Genomic DNA, 20,604 nt, shown 5'->3' with positions numbered 1-20,604 from the left:
ACTGGTTTTCGACCTAAACTTGTGTTTTCGTCCATGTAAAATCTGTCAAACGAAAACCAGTTTTCGCTGAAAACTACTTGAAAACTCACGGCCGGTGAACGGAACAGCCGGTGTGAACGGCCTTCAGCCCACAATCCCAAAACTCGTTTTTAAAGTGTTTTCGTTGTCCGTCAGAACATGGTAATACAAGTCGCGTTCTTGCATGATTTTTAGTTCATTCGCACATACATATGGATGTATAATACAATTTTTATGAAATATTGTTTGAAAATATTTAACATTCTCAAAATTATTATTTTTTCATTACTTTAATTTGATTACATATATAAATGAATGTATTTAATTATTTATTTAAAGCTATTCAAAAGCCTTGCGCGGATACCCACGCTTCTAACAAAAATTCTTTATTTAATCAATTATCTTTTTGAAGCTCTTACTTCCTATAAAATGTTTATTATGGTATAAATAAAAATTAATTTTTTACCTAGCATTTAGTATTTCAGAAGTATAGATTATTTTTCCGAATTTTTGAATACAACAGCTGAATACAAATGGCGCGAACATGGACATTCATATACACATATGTATGTGTGTGTGTTTTCTATATAAATGAAAAGATAATCACCCAACTTCATTCCTAACACTGTATTTAACTCCTTGGTGTATAAAAATTATTACTCATTTGTATTAGGCGGCGTGAGGCGTTGTGTGGGTGCATCAAAATCACTCTCTGCTTTGGGGCTGTCAATCGCATCCGAATTTGAACCTTCATTAAAATCATGGTCCATTCCATCGCCTGTGCTGGCCTGGAAATTATGTGCAGCATTCATGTTTTCTGCGCTCTTCATCTTTTTATCCATATTCTCTATTTTTTTCTGCAGCGTTGATATTTTTTGTTTTTTTGTATTCAATAAAGCAAGAAATTTTTGCAGCATTTTCTGCTTCCACTCTTCTTTTTCTCGTAACACTTGTTCAACGTCTTCAATTAGACGAGCAATGGTATCATTTGTTTTTTGAGTTTCGTTTCCACTTCCGTCCGTATCTATTATTTTGATCGCAACCTCCAGCATTTCATAACTTTTATCAGCTTCAGTAAGCTTTATTTCTAAATACTGAATGCAGAATTCTTCATTTTTGTTTACTCTAAGGATTTTTCTTTCGTTGTCCAACTCTATCTCAAAGCCAGGCAAGCCGATGTTACTGGTAAGCACACTTTTACACTCTCCACGGAAATCATTCAATGGTATTTCTAATTCTGCTGCAGGTTCCTCGAAATCCTTGGCGAGTAATAGGCCTTTGTAATATAAGCCGGAATTCGAATATTTTAGATATAAGCTAACGGCATCATCATGCCACTCACTATGCAGATAAATATAGCATTTACGATCTGCTCCTAGACTTTTGAGTAAAAGCTTTTTTAGAAAAACTGAATCCATCTCTTTTGTGTCCAAATAAACAAATGGTAAAATAGTTCTTGTGAAATCGTACACGAAAAGAAAAACATTTAACAGCTGTTGTTTACATTAAACAATCATAATGCTAGGGCCACACTTCAAATTGCAAACTGTAATCGAACGTTTTATCGATTTCAACATTTGCTTAATGGCAAAGTTATTGGGGTAGGAATAATACGGAATAATAGACCCGTTCGAAGGAAACAAATTAATAATGTTACATATAATTGCAGCTCATGGTTTTAGTCGTTTGCTTTAGTCGGAGGCTTTTGTTAAAACCAATTACAATTTGAAATCAGATTTTTAATTAAAAACCTACTAAAAATCAAAATTCTATAAAAGTTTGATAAGTACATACATATGTATATACGAAAATCATATGATTTAGGGCCGGTGGTTCAATGTCTGGTTAACACAAATCGGAGGTATAAGCTCCGGTTAAATACAGCAACTGCTTTATCGATTCCATGTAATATGCATGACGTCCAAATCGTCGATGAAGCTACAGACAGCACAAAACACAGCACTCAGGACAGCGTCCGGATGCCTCCTGATGTCACCAGAACACCACCTTCCTGATGAGGCGAAAATGCTCCCAATTAGGGAGCACAACACGATCCTCTGCAAGCAGTTTCTGGTTGGGAGCCACAGATGTGGCCACCCAAATAGACAGCTGCTTGCAGAGGAGCCCTCGCCAAGGCACGTCAGGAGGCATCAATATGAACTGACGGACGAAGTCCAGAGGTTCATTAAGCAGCCTCTGGATCCGTCAGCTTACAGACAGGCCCTGAACGGCATTCACAGGGACGCAGTCTCGAGTTATGTATACTCTAGACCTAGGCACACAAACACCGGACATTAACGCGACGGAGCTCCATCTGCCTCGGGAGACCAGAGCAACAATAGGCCAACTTCGCTCAGGCAGCAGGCTAAACTCCTACCTGAGTAGGCTAAATGCGGATGTGCCGAATGAATGTCCGGCATGCGAAGACCCCTCACGACTCGAAACATCTCTTCGCATGCCCGGAAAACCCTACAACCCTAACGGCGTCGTCCCTGTGGACCGACCCCAGAGGCTGCACGCTTCTTAGGGCTGCCGTTAGTGGAACTCGACGACAACGACTGAGATATCAACCGATCCGGGCGGGGTTGTGGTAGCCGCTACAACAACAACAACCAGACATTGAACAACCGGCCCTTAAAGTTCAACCTGCATTTTAAGAAGTTAAGTGGGGTAGATACTCCGTGCCATGGCTATCATAGGGGAGGATCAAAGCGGTTTGAAACATTGCACTGTAAAAGCAGCTTTGGTCATTATCGATTTTCATTGGCGCATCAAGGGTGTTGATTGTTTCGTTAATGGCTGTTATGGACGGATGAATCCTCTTACAAAACACTCATTGAGAATTTCCGCGATAAACATTTGCAATAAATTAAATAGCACATCTTCTAGTAGTAGTATTTATTATGTTTAAACATCATAATTTGTTTTCATAATAGGATTGTAAATAAAATGTATAATTAATAAGTTAATATGAATACATAATTGTATATTTTAATTGGAATCCCCAATACATTATATATGAATGTGTGTATAGAAGTATTTATGTATGTACATTAAAGCAAAATAATAAAATAATTTTGATTACAATTTGGATTATAAACAAAACTTAAATTATACAAAAGATACTAGAAAATATTAACAATCAAATACATGTAATGCACCTAAATAAGGAAAGAACAAATTTAGTCTTTATCGAGTTAAACATTTTTATACTCAATACATATAAATGTATGTATGTACAATAGTTAAATGAATTTAACGTTTGAGCTTTGGTCAATACATATATGTTTGTTTTAACATCTTACTTCACAAACAATGGTTCAAAAAAATGTAGCAATTTTACCACACGAAATACATGATATACATACATATATAGAGTGAAATTCATTATACAAACTAAGTAATTTCATAATGAAACGCAAGCCCAAAAACTAAGTAATGCATATGCGCAAGAAATGATTTCACATATGGCTTTGTTTAGCTGCAATCAATACTTATACAGTAAATAACATATTTTTGAAATATACTTGGAAATCATCACTTTCCATTCTTAAGCACTTTTAAATGATAATAAATACATTACATATTTGCAAATGCTAGCTGTAGACATTTAAAAAATGGTTATGTTATATGTGCGACTCCTGAACGTGAATCCTCATAGAATAAGCAAATCATCATCACCGGGTTTTTTAGTCGATTTCTTTTGGTTATCAACTCCGACGGCATTATTTGCGCTGGTATTCGAGTTGGTTGCCGTTAGGTTTGGAAGATTTTCGGCAGCTGCTGCTCTCTCTTCCAAAAATTTATCAAACTCGGTGCTCGTTAAGGTTTCTTCAAATCCCTCAGCGCCCTCTTTCTGCAAATTTCAATAGTTTACTCAAAGTCGTAAATAAATATGTATCATATGTATGTACATATATACGAAGATTATTGTTTAAAAATTGTTTGAAAAGTTTAAAACAAACACTATACAGGCGTGATCATATAATAAACTAAAAACTACATAATTATCCTGAATTACTTACAGAACTGCCTAACCATGCCTCCATCTCATCAACTTCGTTTTCTCTTGCCGGCTTGGGTTATGAATCATTCAAAATACGTAACCGAAAAATAACAAATTAAAAAAGCATAAATTTATTACAGGAACGTAAATCTGTACATACATACATACACACAAATAAAAAAAAAAGCTTTAGAACATGTACATATCGTCGTTTAAAGTGCAAAACCGCGTATCAACAAAAAGCAAAACCGCGTATCAGCAAAATGCAAAACCGCGTATGTGAAGTTTTAGAAATTATTTTCTAGGGTGTAAAAACACTCATATTTTTTATAAAGAAATCGCATTTCTGCCTAGTATATTTCAAGACGAATGGATAAGGATTGAGCCAAGAGCTTGTGAGAGCAAATCCAATTTTTGGCAGCCAATGCCAGTTACGCGGTTTTGCAGAATGAAGATACGCGATTTTGTACTTTAAACGACGATATATATAAATTTACAAATACAAGTATATAAATGAATACACTCTACTCACTGGGCTTAATATTAAAAAAAGTTCTACTCACTTTACTTATAGCCGCAGTTTCTTTAGTACGCTTGAAAGGTAAATTAATACTACCAGCTGCTGCATCAACTGTGGGAATGTCTTTCAACAGATCGCTTTTGCTGGAAAAGTGTGATTATTAATAAATGAAGAGAAAATGTAGCAAATAAGTCCATAGAGAAAGAAAATAATTGAAATGAAACACATAAAGAAGTAAGATGAAATAAAAATACTATTTTCATTCTGGAAAATGATATGTACTTATTTGTGTCGGTCCTCGATTGCGCCAACATATCGAATTCATCTACATCTTTGTTTTGAGGTTTAGCTGCACTCGTGTCTGCAAAAAATTTTCAATTGGGTATTTAATGGATTAAAAATATTTTTATATTCTTTACTCATAAAGCTAAATGAATTTGATAGTTTATCGACTCTTGCATCCAGATCTATTAACCGTGGATCATTTTCTATTGTGCCAGCTTGTGAGGCACTAGTTGGTGGCGGTGCCCCTATAGCAGCGCCTAAAATAGCGGAAGGCGAGGTAGCACTGCTGCTAGATCGATTCTTTTCGTATCGTTGGTGGCGCAAGAATAAATTGTTTAGTTCATCATTAAGGCGTAGTAACTCAGCTGTTAGTTCGTCGTCATTAATTCGCCCAATTAAATCGACAATACGGCCTTGCATTTCTCTGAAATCAAGCGGAAAAATCATTTATATGAGTGCATTGGTCTATTGTTGATAATAATTATTAATTTACTTGCAAGTTGATGTTAGTTCAGTCAGCAAAGCATAGTCGTCTGGATCCTCCTGTCCTGGTTTCAACTCAGTAAGCATTTCCCCAAGTACAGACATATTATGGGCCACGATTTCCAATTCTGATTGTAATTTAGCTGTTTGCTCTGCACTCAAAACGGTGGGTCCATTACTCTAAAAATTTAGCATTATAACAAATTCAAGGTAAAAATTTTGTAAATTTTACATGTGGTGCTATGGGCATTGCGTGTTGTGGAGAAATCGTTTGTTGAACATGTTGCGGCGGAGGCTCGGGTACACTCTACATAAATGCAGTACCAATTAATTTCATATACTATTAGATATTAAAGCTAGCTACTTACGCGCTGTGGGGTATAAATTGGTGCCAAGTTCTCAATATCCGTTTGTGGGAATTCGATTCCCTTATTCTTCAACTCCATATACATTTGTGTAACACCATTCAAATCGGGTTGATTTTTAAAAGCATCCGCCCAGATTTGAATTAAGCTCAAAACTTTTTCCTGCATCAAAGCTGGTGGATCATTTTTGGGACCAATTAATTTGACCAGTTCCTGAATGAAATCCTTCTGAGCAACTAAAACATGAAACGCCTTGCCACAGTTTTTGACGCAAGTCTCCAATACAGTAAGAGTATACATGATAACTTGATTATCTTTCCCAGCATTTTGAGAGAGCCTTTTCCGTATGGCTTTCATGGCGTCACGTGCCGTGTCAGAAGATTCATTAATCATATCGCATATTTCCATATTTACGGCCCAATTTTCCGATGCCAGGGAGCTGTCGGTGGCTTGCTCTGGAAAATCAGAAATGCAAAAATCATGTTAATGTTTTTTTCAGAAATCCGTTGTGTATAAAGCACAAAAGTAGCACATCACTTAAAAATTTAGTGTAAAACTGATAAAGAATATGGTAAATAGCACAATATATTATTGAGCGTTAGCACAATAGTGTGAACAAAATAAATTTCGCTTTATACTAGGGCTAGTAGCTCTATCCAAATTTTTTCATTATCCGGATAGTACGGATATTCGAATACATATCTGAATAAAAAAATTCAGATATCCGAATAATTTGTTGATAAGCGGACATCTGAATATTTTATATATATGTATGTATATTCGAACCTATAAATTTACAATAAAATAAGAAATGTAAAGAATTTATTGATGAAGTGTCCAATTATTTGTTTTGCAAATCGGTAAGAAAATAAACGCACATTAATCGGATATTCGTGCCATTCGGATTTTATCTATATACACGAATATCCAAACAGACATCCAAATATGTATACAAGTAGTCCCAGCGCTGCTTTTAACACAAAGGCTTTAAGTGAAACTATCAATCGCGAAGCATTGAATAAAATTATTGAAGTATGGAAGATTTGATTTTTACTTAGCTGCTGTTCTTTGTTGCTTGGTCGTCAGAAATGGTGCTACAAATAGCAAAATCATCAACGGAATTACTCGAATGATATCAGCTGGGAGTAATGGTTAATAAGAAAAGTTTAAATGAGAATATGACAAAAATTTTCGTTCCGACAATCGGTTCACATGCTCACTTAAACCAACTGAACTAACACCAGTCTCTTCAGATTATCCGATAGACAAGGTTAAGTAAGTCGCTACAGCAAGAAAAGCAACCCAGATTTATATCTGGACAAGGGCTGCTCTTTCAGAAACATTCCCCGATAAAAAGTTTAAAATTTTGGTAAAATGGCTGTACATTAGGGTGGGCCAATTTGTATGCGAGATTTTTTCGACTATGGGCGTATACTACAAAAGGATTTTTCGTGTAATTCTAAGCAAATTTGCGGGAGACCATAGGTCTAAAATCAATTTGGAGTTTCCAAAATTGCGAAAATAGGTTACTTAGCATTTTGCTGTAGGTTAGGTGCTTAAATTTTGTATAAAAACATCCCACAAAGTGTTTTTTCGGTATTTTTCTTAAAACTTCCACTAGAGGGCGCAACAGTGAAATTTTTTACATTTTCTTTTAAGGCTTTGGTCGCAATTTGGCGAACTCCAAATTGACTTTAGAGTACCCTGCTGTACATACTTTAAAAGTATCCACAGTGTCCAATCGGAACAAAAGAAAAAGTTGTAGCTATTTTCTTAAAGTGCTTATCTAAATTTCGGCTTATCTCTCCGGCTTATGAGAGGAACATTTAGATACATATGATTACCAGCAAATTTCTTAAAGGGGATATGTTTTGTGTAAAAATTAGTTACATATTCAAATTCTTTATTGCCATTTTCTGAATTATTTGCACATCATTTTATATGTGTTTTTTCGCGACTAGCTTTTAACAAATACCGGCCGCAGTTCAGTGAATTCAGACGATCTTGTCGGTTGTATTACATTTCATGTTATGAATAACAAACTACAATATAGTATATATGTACTTACATACATATGTAAAAGTATGTATATGTGGATATGTACAAATGTATGTGCATAAAGATTGGCATAATACATACAAAATTATATACAATAACTAAAACTTAATAGATAACGACGGTTAAAGGGTTCCCTTGCGAGCACAGCGGCATGAGTCAACAATATTGGAATCTATTTTCATTACAGGTTATATGTATGTGCAAGTATGTATGTTAGTGCATAAGTGTGTGCATATAAATATTGCGAATTAGGCATTAGTACAAACAAAATGCAATAAATTAACAATTTCTTGCTGCATATTCCACACGGTTATATGCAGCAGTTTACAAACATGTATTGCAGAACACCCGTCTACCGAACTGCATACACACGTATGTTTATATGCCTGTTCATGTATGTACGTATGTAAATATGTCGAAAACTGCAGAATTGTATATTTGAAAGTCCCAAAAACATTTAATACTATATTTGAAAGGCAACCTAATGTTATGCGCAAGTAACTACATTATTAGTAAAAAACAAAAACCCATTTATTTCTTTGGCATCAAAATCACATATAATTAAATTACCTATTCGTTGTCCAATTGGGGTTGAAAATGGGTTGTTGAAAAAAGATGCCATTTCTATAGTTCAATTAGTACAAAGCACTGCAATATAATTTTGATACTATTTGGTGTTCACTTTCTTTTCAACAGGGATTTTAAGTAGTAGAGAAATACAAATCACTTGATTTTTCTTTATCCCTTCACCAGTTGTCCATTTAATCTTTTCCGAAATGACGTTCGTCAAATGACAAATACGGCCTTTGTTTTTGTTTGCATTGGTTGTTTGTGTTGCCAGAAAGTTTTATAAGTGCAAGTGCTGCCAATTTTACTGTTGGTCGTTGCAGAGGGTTAACAATCAATAAGGGGAGTAAAAATAAGAATGTAAATAGATTTAAAATTACAAAAAGCAGCATCTTAGACAGTAAATCCTGTAAGCGAAACCCCAGTTGGATGTCAATTTTTAATTATGTTGAGAAAGGCTTTCTGCACATTGGTCGTCCAATCATAGTTGCTCCACCGTCACAATAGTTGTGTTTCCTTGGAATAGCCAGCTCAGTGTCGATGGCACTATCGATAGTATCGATGATTTTTGACTATCGAAAACATCGATGGTTTTGTGAGCACTATCGATAGTTTTCACTCATACATACATTGTTCAGTAATAGGGAATTTACATGAGGCGATTTTTCAGGCGATTTTTAGTTGAAAGCAACAATCGCCTGGTGTAAACGGCCTTTCAACTAATCGCTTACAATGAAGTTGGTCGGCTGCCTACTTTCGTTCAACTAATCGCCTGTGAAAGTTTAATCATATAAATTCCCTATAAGAGTAAAAGCCGGCGGTACCTGCTTTATCTTATGAGACAGAAGGAACATTTAGAAAAGCAGGGCAAATAATTTCAGAGCGAACACGCTGCTTGAAGCAATAATCGTTGGTAAACTTTTGTCCCTTAACAAAAATATAGACATATTTTAGCACTGCTGATCTAATTTTCAATAAAAGTTGATATGTTTAATTTTTGGAATTTTTTTAACATCGATAGTGTCGAAATTTTTAATAGTATCGATACTATCGATGGTTGTGACTATCGACTATCGAAACTATCGATGACCACGACCATCGGTGGTTTATTTCAGTCTTTTAAACATATTTTGAATATGGAACTTATAACTTTTTTACTATCTGCAAAACTGACGAAGGTGCAACCATCTATAGTAGGAAGAAATCAGCTGACACAGAAAAATCTATATTCCGAAGATTTCTGCGCTACGGGCTACAACTACAGAAAAATCCTGCGGTGTTGACTTTTCATTTACATGGTGCTCTGGTAAGACAGATCGTGTCAGCTGTCTGGGGTTTACGTACCGGTAGGTTTACGTACTTGACTAATTTCAGCTTTAAGAACCGAAAACGGATACCATGTTATCGATTATTTGTCAATTACCAGCGACATCTAGTGTGTAGTTAACATTATCCACTGCTTGGCAGCACTTCTGAGCTGTCAAGTGTAGTGTGAGGATTAGGCCAAGCGAGAAATTTTCTTCAATTAAAAATTTTGGATTATTTCCTTTGTAATAAGCATTAAACGAATATATTTAAAACATGGCATGCAACGCAAACAAAGTACCATTCCTTCGTACAATTGCAGTAAGTTTTTAGTTGGAAAAAATCGAACAACTCTTGGGTAACCCAAAATTCTATAACCGTGGTTACGTAAAACTGCGAATTGCATATCTGTCACTACATATGATAATACATGAATAATCATCTTTTAACTATTTACAGAAGCGCGGTTTGGCCACAAACCAATGTCCTCGACCATTGGGCCAGGCAGCTGAAGTGAAAACTACTGTGTTAAATAACAAATTAGTGGTTGCCACTGCCGAAGCCTCTCTGCCTATTACGCGTGTGTCCATTGTCTTCCGGTAAGTGAACTTAGCAGATTCAAATATTTTCATATATATGACATTATCTGCATCTTTCTTTCAGTGCTGGATCGCGTAATGAGAGCTATGAAAATCAAGGATCAGCGCATTTGCTACGTATTGCTTCTGGCTTATCTACAAAAAATACTACCGCTTTTGCTATAAATCGTAACATCCAACAAGTAGGTGGTAGCTTAAGTGCAACATCCGATCGGGAACTAGTTACATACACTGTGGAAACTACTTCCAATCAAATCGAGACAGGATTGCGCTTCTTGCAGGATCTTGTTCAGCCAGCTTTTAAGCCTTGGGAACTGTCTGACATCGTGTCACAAGTTAAAAGCCAAATTGCATCTGTAACCCCCCAGGTAGTTAATGAATTTTACTCGCAGAGCAAAATGAATTTCAACTTCATAAATATTTGAAAGGAACGCGCTGTAGAATTGTTGCACAAAGCTGCTTTTCGTTCGGGTTTGGGCAATTCGATCCATATACCAAAATTCCAAATTGGAAAATTGTCGAGCGAATCACTGTTGCACTATGTGAATAATAACTTTATACCCAGCCGTTGCGCCGTTGTTGGTGTTGGCATTGACCACAACACTCTGTCCGGTTTTGCACAAAATCTTGAATTGTCCTCGGGATCTGGAAAATCGGACTCTGCCAGCTATTATGGCGGTGACGCTCGCAAGGATACAGCCGGCGTTATTTCCCATGTCGCAGTTGCTGGTCAAGGTGCCTCATTGTTGAACCAAAAAGAGGCTTTAGCATTTGCTGTTTTAAAGCACGCTGTAGGTGCTGGAGCTGCTACCAAACGAGGCAACGTAAATGGTCCCTTCGGCAAAGCTATACAAGGAGCCGTAACCGATGCTTCTATTTCGTATGCACCACTTAATGCATCCTATGCTGATGCTGGTTTGTTCGGCTTTCTAGTTTCTACTGATGTTCAACACATTGGCAAGGTAAATTTTTATATCGAAATTCGTTAGAATGCTCTACATGTAAATTGTTTTTATCAGGCGGTGGATGCTTTGACACGCGCTTTGAAGTCGGGCTCAGTATCGTCTAATGATGTAAACCGTGGAAAGGCTCTTCTAAAGGCTGCGTTGTTGGAGAGCTATGCTACAGACAGCTCTTTGATCAATGAAATCAGTGTTCAAGCTGTTCATACTAAACAGGTGCACAACATTGAAGCGTTGTTGTCGGCTGTAGATGGTGTGACTCAACAGGATGTCCAGCAGGTAAAATCATATAAAACTGTGTTTTATATGGAATGATAATAAATTTTCCTTTGCCTAGGCTGCCAAGAAAGCGGGTTCGTCGAAATTGTCCGTAGGAGCTGTAGGCAATCTAGCCAACGTACCATATGCGTCAGATCTGTCTTAAATGCATAATTACGTGAAATAATGATATGTTAAAACTAAAAACCGAAAGATTTAGATGGTAAATAAAAATCCCTTTGATCTTATTGAAGATGAGCCCTGTTTAACAGACTTCACAAAAGGAGAAAGGTTATCAGTTCGTCGGAATATTTTTTTTTGTATATGTATGTTACCGCATAACTTTGGACCACGTCAACCGATTTCGATAATTCTATTTTTTTTAAGGAAAAGTATTACCTCTCAGGTGGTCCCATATTAAAAAAAAGTTAACGATTATCTTAAATTTTTATACGAGAATTAAAGTCTGTTGTGTTTTTTTTTTATTTATTTTACTTATTTTTTGCTTAAATTTAATTGTTAAATACATATGTTTGGTTAAATATTTTATTTTTTATACTGATAGTTTTTTTATGTCTCCGATTATCGCAAAAGCTATTATACATGTATTTAGTTGACACCGCTTCGCAGTCGATGTGACATCTTTATTTCACATAATATATAACGCATTTACACATGGCGCAGTAAAAATAATCCTAAATTTTTTGTTTCATCAAAGCTATTTACAAAATTTAATTAACACACTTTCTGCTGGCGCATGGCCCATACGTTATTAGGTTATACAAACAATATGAGCACTAGTAACAACTTATCATTTGATTACACATTTTTCGATTGGACAGATTGGGTCACATTAAAGTAGTGCTACTACAATAATGGCAATGAACAGAATAATTATTATTAGCCAGTAACCTGAAATAAATCGAGGTGTTCAGATACATACATATTTGGGATAATAATACATTTTAAGTTAAAGTTACCCCATGTACTGTCTTTTCGATTTACTTCGCTGATATTGCCTGTCGCAATATGTACATGCGCATCAACTCTTTCCATAGTATCCGCCAAATTATCAAGTATATCTGAAAATTTTAGAATTTAAAAACATTAGTAACATTTTATTAGGTGCTGAAACTAGTACCATTTTGGCTCTCTACTTCTTGCCCTAATTGGGAAGCAAGACTTCTTTGTCGTGATATTGTCTGAGATAGAATTTCTAAGCCACGATTTTGACGTTCTAATATATCGATTTGACGTTGTTTCAAAATATTGACATCGCTTAAATTTTCCGATTGGAATGCATTTTCGGTTGTACTCAATGCTTTATTTGGAAAATCAGGTGGCGATTGTGCTAACAGTTCTGCACGCTCCCAACGCGGGTCTTGAGATAATTTACGATGCACCTGAGCCAGCTGCGTTTGAAGTACGTTCACTTGTTGCTTTCTGCGAACAATCTCCTCAGAATCTCTACGTAAGGATTAGTATTGATATCAAACGTAAGGTAGTTTTTTGCATAAGAAGTAAAAATGATACCATTAATTTTAAATGGTGCATGAAATTTAAGAACACAAACCGTACATTGACTGCGCATCTTCTAATAGCTCAAGCTTCTGTTTAAGTTCCTTAACTTCCCCCTCGAATTGCTTGAGCTCTCCCTGTATTGCAGATGTGAGACGACTGTATTCACTGGAATTCTTTTGGCGTTTTTCTCGCTGCATTATTTTTGAAAGTATTGTTTCATTGAGAGCAAAGCATGCTTCGCATTCCCTCGCCCTATTTGATAAAATACTATTAACTTGTTTATATTTCCGACCATGAGCAAACTTACCAAGAGTCTACCTCTAGCAGCGACATATTTATTCATTTGTGTAAAACGCAGATGAGTCACCAGGTGAAGACTAATGAAAGTAAATCGAAAATAAATGTTTAACAATGATTAAACTTAACTTTATCAAAGCTATTTGATTATAAGAACAAATTCTAATTATTTATCACTTTCTTTGTCAAACTTATGACAATGAAGTGTCAAATTATATCCGATAACACTGATTACGTTAGTAATCGTCTGTTACAATGTTATCGGTGTATGTGGTGTTGACATTTTTGAAAAGTTGTAGTAAAGGTCTGAATACAATAAAAACGACATCACCACACGACATGACATTACAGGTCCGTTTACATACCACCTTGGGGTTGCGTTGGGGTTAGCATAGCTTCGACACCTGATTACATACAGTTATATGAAAGTATGCACATAACCAAAGCTGGACAACGCCAACCCAAAATCAAAACATAAATATGGCCATATGTGAAATAAATAACGTTTGGAATGCAATTATTGATATACAATTTTGATTTATACGCCGCTAGTATATTAATTTAGTGACCAAAGTATTCGCTGCAAAGCGTTCATAGTAGCAAGCACTGGCGTTACTCGCACTGTTGTCAAAGCGGCGTCAACGCTTACGCAACGCCAAAGTTGTATGTGGACGGGCCTAAAGATTTCATCTCCATAATCTAAGATTACAACCGGCCTTGTCGGAAGCTTTTGCTGAAAATCGTCATTTTACCCTGAAAAAATCGTCATTTCGGCCAAAAAAACGTCAATTTTTTTTATTATACTTTTTTAACAAAATAAAAAATTGAATTCAAATTACATAAATTACATACAATGAACATAACACATTTCAAGACCAAAGGGAACCCATTTGCAATTTATAACAATGTTAAATTACATTTTAAAACACAACTGCTTTTAAATTACTCCACTGGATTGAGGTTTTGATGCAGATTTAGTGTAACATTAGCATTTATTAGCTGATAGATAATCTTGAATGCACAAATTTTCTCTGCTATTTTTCTGTCTCTTTCAAATCAGTGTCAACAGTGCAAATTAACGATTTGGTTACAATTCTAGAACAAATTTAATATAACTAAAAGCGCGGTTGCAGAACAAAACTAGATAAATGCATGGTTGTATTTTGAACTACGTTTTCCTTTAAAAAAACTTTTTACATACATATGCAATTAGCTGGAAAATCTAAAAAAAAATCGTCAATACGGAGGGAATAATCGTCAAAACGTTATTGAGCTAAAAAAACGTCAAAATGACGACGAAATCGTCAATTCGGCAACGCTGATTACAACTCCACAACAAGGCGTTCAGCGCTTTTCAGGCGTTCAACAATAGCTGAATTGTATAGCTGAAAGCCTGAAAATCGCCAAACGCCTGAAAAGCTTATCGTGGAATTGTAATCTAAACGCTTTGTCGACGGCGACACGGCGACATGCATTTTTCGAACGTAGCAGCGACATCATGAATTTGTTTGAGTTTGACATAAAAAAGGAATAATCTTATCTTATCTTTGAATCTAAAAATATAAGATTGCGCATTCCCGACGGCGCCGACATTATGGGTTAAAAGTAACGAAGACAAAGAGGAGGATACAAGAAAATGGCGTGTTTTAATTGCGTTCAATGGTGAAAATATATGATTTGTAATAAAAATAAATAACGAAAATGTGAAAAACGTTGATTTTAGTGAAAGTATTTGTGTATTACAGTGAATTTAAAGGTTTAGAGACTTCATTTGCTTTTACACGAGAAATTTAAAAAATCGGCAAACCTAAGTAGCGGTTTGCGGAATGCGCCACCTTCCGTTTGCTACATCAAAGAACGTAAATCTATAAGAGGAGACAACACGTTATAATTGTAGCGAGTGTGGACATCAGGAGCGTGCCTTCTCTTTTCATCCAATAACAAAACGTATTTGGGCAAAAAAGAAAGCACGCTCCTGATGTTTCCACTCGTTACAATTATAACGTGTTGTCTCTTCTTATAGATTCACGTTCTTTGGCTACATAGTGCCGGAAAATGGCTAACTGGCAACACTGCTGATCAGATGTGTTCAGGATTGCCAACTTCCCTTTAAGCGTGCCAATTTTGGCCCTTTTTCACCCCACGTCTCCATTTTCTACTAAATGTGTCTTAACAGCTGTCAAATTTATGTTTTAACTTTGTCCCGTTTTCTCATGTGGACAACTCGCTGTCTTAACGTATCACTTTCAAAATGACATCAAGCTAATCAGATCGATCTGTACCTAATGTAGGTGGCGCGTCCAAATGAAAACTGAGTTGTCAAACTACGAAATGACAGCTCATGTTAATATAGCGATGTTAAGAAATTCGGCAAGACAGATATGGTTTAACAGTGAAAATTTGCGGTCTCCACCTGATATTTCTGCATTAACATAATCTATAGAAGGTGGAGACGTGGGGTTACATCAAGTGGCACTAAATTATGCAATTTGACACAAAGTGCCAAAATGGAACTTTTGTAATATTTCAACACATTATTGTGAAATCTTCTGCTCAACTAAAATCTTCTAATTTCTGTAGTGTATACAACTAGTTAACCTTACTTTGGCATTGAACTTACAATTTAGGAATATGTTTCTAATTTTGATGCTAATTTGGGAAGAATTGCAAAGAATGGAACCTCTTTTGACATTTTTTTTCTATTTGGCACATTTCGGGACTTTTTTATCCTCAAAATGGCACTTCATAGCTAAGTAGGGCTGGCAGCCCTGGATGTGTTAAGTTATGGGAATTTTCTTGGCACCACTAATAAGATTTCATGGGATATTTTTCATTCTACTTTTGATTTCGTGCAGCTCGAATTCTTAGTCGGGGAAATTCTAGGAAAGTGGTTTCTTTTGTGATTACGACAAACATTTTGCATTTCATTTTATAAAAATGGAGTTCTAAAGTATATTCCTAAACGAAATTTATGTAATACAGTGCATGCGGTAATCGAATCGATAGAATTGATGTTTTTGAATTAATGAAGGAGACGTAAATGCATTTGGAGCGTAATAGAAACGAGTAACCAGTAAAAAAAGGTGCGAAGTTGTTAATTAATGCTATTCAGCATATATAGAAATACTTAAGTTGATAGTAATTTTGGAAGTTGGTGATATGTATGTACGTAATCAGCCTGATGTTTTGCGACGGAATTTTCTTAGGGCCCCAAGAAATTGTGATTTTGTAACTGCTGCGCCATGTTTTCTGCGGCTCAGATAAGAATGGGAAGAAGGCACCGAACAGCTGAGAGTTTGTTTACCTAAAATCCAATTGGAAACTTGTGAATTGAATGCAAAGTATTCTACCATATTTAAAAATCGATAAAGCGATAAAAGAGTTGTGTACACAATTGGTTGTTGGTAAACACGCACCGCCCCCTTTGGAAAAACTCCTGCAGTTGAAGAAGTACAGAAACGCAAATTTATTTGAATTTTTTTAAACTTGCTAGATATGAATAATAATTATATCTAATAGTTTGCTGGATAATCACTTAAAACTTTTTAATTCAAAATGTAAAAAAGTATAGCTGTATGTAAACTAGGGATGTTGCGAGTGTGGAATTTTAGACATCCGCGGATGCGAATGCGGATGTTAAGTATTTTTAAACAACAATTAGAATCTAGCATAATGGCGAGATCGTTGTTTAAACAGCGCTTACAAGCCAAACTAGATGTGTCAGCTTTTTCTAAAGCTTTTTAAAAAGAATTCTTCATTCTCATTCCTTTGACGGTTTCAGAACCTGCAACTTCAGCGTTTTTCGATTTTAGTTTTTGTAACTAATTTTTAATACTTTCTTCTGCGACTGGTTTGAATAATTTGTGCTTATAGCGAGCTTAATAGGTGGATATGGAAATAAATTAAATATTATTTTCCAGGAATATAAATTTTGAACAAAATTGTGTTTTCACAGTCGAGGCTGTCAGCGTTATTTGTTATTTAAAAAAACACCACGTTTTTTTATAAGCATTTGAATCTCAGATAGTTAAATAGCAAAGAAAGGGCAGTTTTACCACAGAAATTTTTAGCCAAGAATCCAATGTATATTCCTACCAAAAAAATATTGCACGACAAGTAAACAAAATTACTGTTCTTTAAATTTCTACTAAAAATAAATTGGGAAATCTTTAGCTATTTGTACAAAGATTTAGGGGTGGGGGCGGAGGGGGAGGGGGCGTGGCTCCCCAAAGCCCCCCCTAAACGAAAGAGGATGGACGCCGCTATATGGGATTATAACCCTCACTAAGTAGAATTCTCCTTTCTGTGTTGCCGAAGAAAAGGGGATGAACAAGTTTTGCAGAAAACAACTTTCTGCGTAGGCGGCCTTCGGCCGCACTTAGGGATTATAACCCTCACTAAGTAGAATTTTCCTTTCTGTTTTGCTGAAGAAGAGGGGCTGAACACCTTTTGCACAGATATTTCGTGGATATTTTTTGTTTGACAGCTCAGCTCGGAAACTTACAAAAAATACCTTATTTCCAACCGACATTATTAATAAATTAGCGTACAGATATAGTAAATTGTATTATTATTTTATTGTAATAAAGCGTGAACTGTTGTCTGCAAGTGTGTGTAAAAGGTTTTTGATTCAATTCACGCGTTTGGGCACAGCGGCCCAAAATCGGTGTACAAATTCATAAAGAATACCCAATAAATCCATTTGAAATTATTGAAACGAATATATGTAACATCAAAAGCAAATGCCGAAAATTTGGTTAAGAATTACAGTGCACACTTTCTTCTTTTGTGTCTAGTAGTTTTTTTAAGATTGGTTTAAAAAGATCATAATAAAGAAAGAAACTAAAGCAGGTATTTAAAGAAGAGAAAACAAAAAAATATTGTTAAAAAGACTATGTTCTCTTTGACGTACGTCAAAGGTCAAGCAGAAGTTGGAACTTGTATGACTGCCCATTGATAGCTCGGTTATATAGCTTAAGAAATAATATTTTTAAAGATATTTTTATCAAAGTTGATAAATATGACATTTGACCAGTTTTGTTACACAAATACTCCCACGACCACAGGCAAAAATATTGGCTATGTAAAATTTGTAATTTTGTTTGCTATATATACGTTTTATCGGTGCGTAGCTCGACAACAAATAAATGTTGTTGTTGTTGTAGTCCCTGAATTGGTTGGTTATTTATTCATCTATTACTTTTCTATAAAAAAAAATTTAATTTACGTTTGGCACGAAAGCAACAATCTGCCCAATTGTGTAAGCGCCCATCTATTAAATACACAGTGCTACAAAAAAATGGTTGTATGTACTTTTTGTCATGATACAAAAAAGAAGGTAGTTTCAATAAACAACTTTTTGATTAAAAAGGAGATTTTTGTCAATTACTCAAAAATTCGAGGGGATTCTATATCCTGGGAGTATAATAAAACAGTTGTATTAAATTTTACTTTTTAAAAATAATACATGTCTTTTTTTAAAAATGTTTAAATTTAACATTCAATTCGATAACTACTTTCCAAAATCTTTATTTTTACAATAAAAAATTTAGGTGAACATATTTTAAAATTTTTTATTGTCATTATGTCATCTGATTATTTCACAATGTAGCTAACCAGTCGGCCGCTGTGGTGTAGTGGTAATCAGTGCGCGCTCCCACTCATCAGCACCTGCGTTCAAGCCCTGGTCAAAGCAACATCGCAAAAAAAATATAGAAAAAGGGTTTTTCTTAACAGCGGTCGTCCCTCGACAGGCAATGGCGAAACTCCGAGTGTATTTCTGCCATGAAAAACAGCTTCTCATAAAAATACAATCGCCGTTCAGGAGTCGGCGTAAAACTGTATGCCCCTCCGCTTTGTGTGACAACATCAAAGCGCACGTCACAAGTCGGAGGAGAAGCTCGGCCAAACACTAACATATTTGTTAGCGCCAATCTACTATTATTATTATAGCTAACCAGGACTATTACAGTTTTCTATATCGGATACGTTTATTTCTGATATATTTCAAACACTGAAATTACAATTTTGATATTGTCTTTGTCCATGTCTTTCAAATAACTTGAAAACGGAATATACTTTGGGACCCATGGGCCTCATGACTTTCAGAGAAGTGAGTATTATCTAATTCTAGTATATTTGGACAATATCGTACAAATATATTCTACTGTTCAATTTTGGAGGGGGTGTGAAACAAAATTGATGATTTATTGTTAGTATGAAAACTAGAAACAAATTTGCAACTTATTGAGCATTAGACCTCTTCTCTTTCAAAAACAAAATAGAAAATGTTCGGTTATTTGTTCAATGGTTTTGGGAAAAATTAGATATTTGACAGAGAAAATGTCAGTATTTTTTAAAACAAGGTCCATATATCAAACCAAATTTATTTATAAATTTGTATCTGAAAGTTAGAAATCTTTCTTTTAAACTAACGTGTAATTTTTTGCTTTGGGTTAAGCATTTGGACACAAGAACCCAAAATTATTGTACAAGTAACCGAGCCGTACCCAACAATAAACCTCTTGCTTGTTCAAATTTCGATTAAAAAAAAAAAAAAATGTTTGTAAATAACCAAAAAATTAACAACAAAGTTTGGAGGGTTTTAACAAGGTAAAACCATTGAGAGGCAGCCTGACGTTTGCCAACAATATAATTTTAAAATCAATACTCAAACTCACACACACATTCTCATTTTCAATCTCAAACAACAACAATTGTGAACAATTAATTTTTTTTTATTTTCAATTGTATATGATTTTAAAATGTTGGCAAATGTCAGAAAAAAATTATGGCCGACGTAATGAGAGAATGAATTTACCTTGTAATGTTTTTATCATGGTTTTAGATATTGGGTATGGTAGACCGAAATGTCACAATCTACTTAATTGTCAGATTGTTAATATGGCGACGAAAAAGTGACAATGGAGCTACCTTCATTTTTGTATCATGGGTATCCATAGTCAAGGTGTGATTGACAATTCAGGTCGGCTCTCTTTTAAGGTATTATTATGCCAAAAAATATAAACAAACGATTCAAAATGTCAAATTCGTTAAATACATTTTGCCCATGGTACAATTATTACAGGTATTGTCTTCTCAGACAGTTTTGCTTCACATCGAAATTCGTGCTCCCTTATTTTCATTTTGACACATTTCAATGTTGATTCTTTTACATTTAGTCGGCTTTGCTTTTGGTTTTCGCTCAATTTATTTTATATAATTTTTCTAAACAAAAGAAAAAAATTTTTGAAATAAAGTGAGAAATAAAAATTTTTGATTTGTTTACTAAGCAAATGTTTATTTTTCGGATTTTGCAAATTAAATAAGTTCTCTGCAAGAAGGTTTGTACAAAAAAAAA

General features: G+C 35.1%; 5 protein-coding genes across 9 annotated transcripts in view; 2 read left to right on the top strand and 3 right to left on the bottom strand.

Annotated features, from left to right (window-relative positions):
- Positions 1–416: 416 nt before the first annotated feature.
- Positions 417–1,476, bottom strand: LOC118747303. The gene has a single exon (XM_036481315.1). The coding sequence runs from the start codon at positions 1,434–1,436 to the stop codon at positions 675–677; it is 762 nt and encodes a 253-aa protein (XP_036337208.1). The 5' UTR covers positions 1,437–1,476; the 3' UTR covers positions 417–674.
- A 1,613-nt stretch (positions 1,477–3,089) lies between these two features.
- LOC118747301 (TOM1-like protein 2) lies at positions 3,090–8,545 on the bottom strand. 2 transcript variants are annotated; one of them, XM_036481311.1, is made up of 9 exons: positions 8,306–8,544; positions 5,681–6,132; positions 5,545–5,619; positions 5,323–5,492; positions 4,964–5,253; positions 4,827–4,905; positions 4,588–4,687; positions 4,044–4,094; positions 3,090–3,874 (listed from the first exon to the last, which is right to left on the bottom strand). In XM_036481311.1, exons 1-9 carry the CDS (start codon positions 8,355–8,357, stop codon positions 3,674–3,676), a joined length of 1,470 nt encoding a protein of 489 aa, XP_036337204.1. In that variant the 5' UTR covers positions 8,358–8,544; the 3' UTR covers positions 3,090–3,673. The 2 variants fall into 2 exon arrangements, with proteins under 2 accessions (XP_036337204.1, XP_036337205.1); XM_036481312.1 differs by lacking the exon at positions 4,044–4,094 and having other exon boundaries at positions 8,306–8,545.
- Positions 8,546–9,739: 1,194 nt separating this feature from the next.
- LOC118747302 (cytochrome b-c1 complex subunit 2, mitochondrial) lies at positions 9,740–11,679 on the top strand. The gene is made up of 6 exons (XM_036481313.1): positions 9,740–9,928; positions 10,067–10,206; positions 10,271–10,574; positions 10,635–11,168; positions 11,226–11,447; positions 11,506–11,679. The coding sequence occupies exons 1-6, from the start codon at positions 9,884–9,886 to the stop codon at positions 11,590–11,592; spliced, it is 1,332 nt and encodes a 443-aa protein (XP_036337206.1). The 5' UTR covers positions 9,740–9,883; the 3' UTR covers positions 11,593–11,679.
- A 355-nt stretch (positions 11,680–12,034) lies between these two features.
- LOC118747304 lies at positions 12,035–13,460 on the bottom strand. Its single transcript, XM_036481316.1, has 5 exons — positions 13,255–13,460; positions 13,005–13,199; positions 12,568–12,893; positions 12,407–12,508; positions 12,035–12,338 (listed from the first exon to the last, which is right to left on the bottom strand). The coding sequence occupies exons 1-5, from the start codon at positions 13,278–13,280 to the stop codon at positions 12,280–12,282; spliced, it is 708 nt and encodes a 235-aa protein (XP_036337209.1). The 5' UTR covers positions 13,281–13,460; the 3' UTR covers positions 12,035–12,279.
- Positions 13,461–16,095: 2,635 nt separating this feature from the next.
- LOC118747299 (translational regulator orb2-like) overlaps positions 16,096–20,604 on the top strand; it is a 165,744-nt gene continuing 161,235 nt past the window's right edge. For all 4 annotated transcript variants that reach the window (XR_004993936.1, XM_036481308.1, XM_036481306.1 and 1 more), the window contains exon 1: positions 16,096–16,327. The gene's annotated coding sequence lies outside the window, so the exon portion shown is untranslated. The remainder of the gene's footprint in view (positions 16,328–20,604) is intronic.

The sequence above is a fragment of the Rhagoletis pomonella genome, unplaced genomic scaffold (assembly GCF_013731165.1).
Source record: "Rhagoletis pomonella isolate Grant_MI unplaced genomic scaffold, Rhpom_1.0 Rhpom_scaffold_00011, whole genome shotgun sequence".
NCBI classification, from domain to species: Eukaryota; Metazoa; Arthropoda; class Insecta; order Diptera; family Tephritidae; genus Rhagoletis; species Rhagoletis pomonella.
The sequence above is the reverse complement of the archived record's forward strand: the minus strand, read 5'-3'. Positions and strand labels throughout refer to the sequence as shown.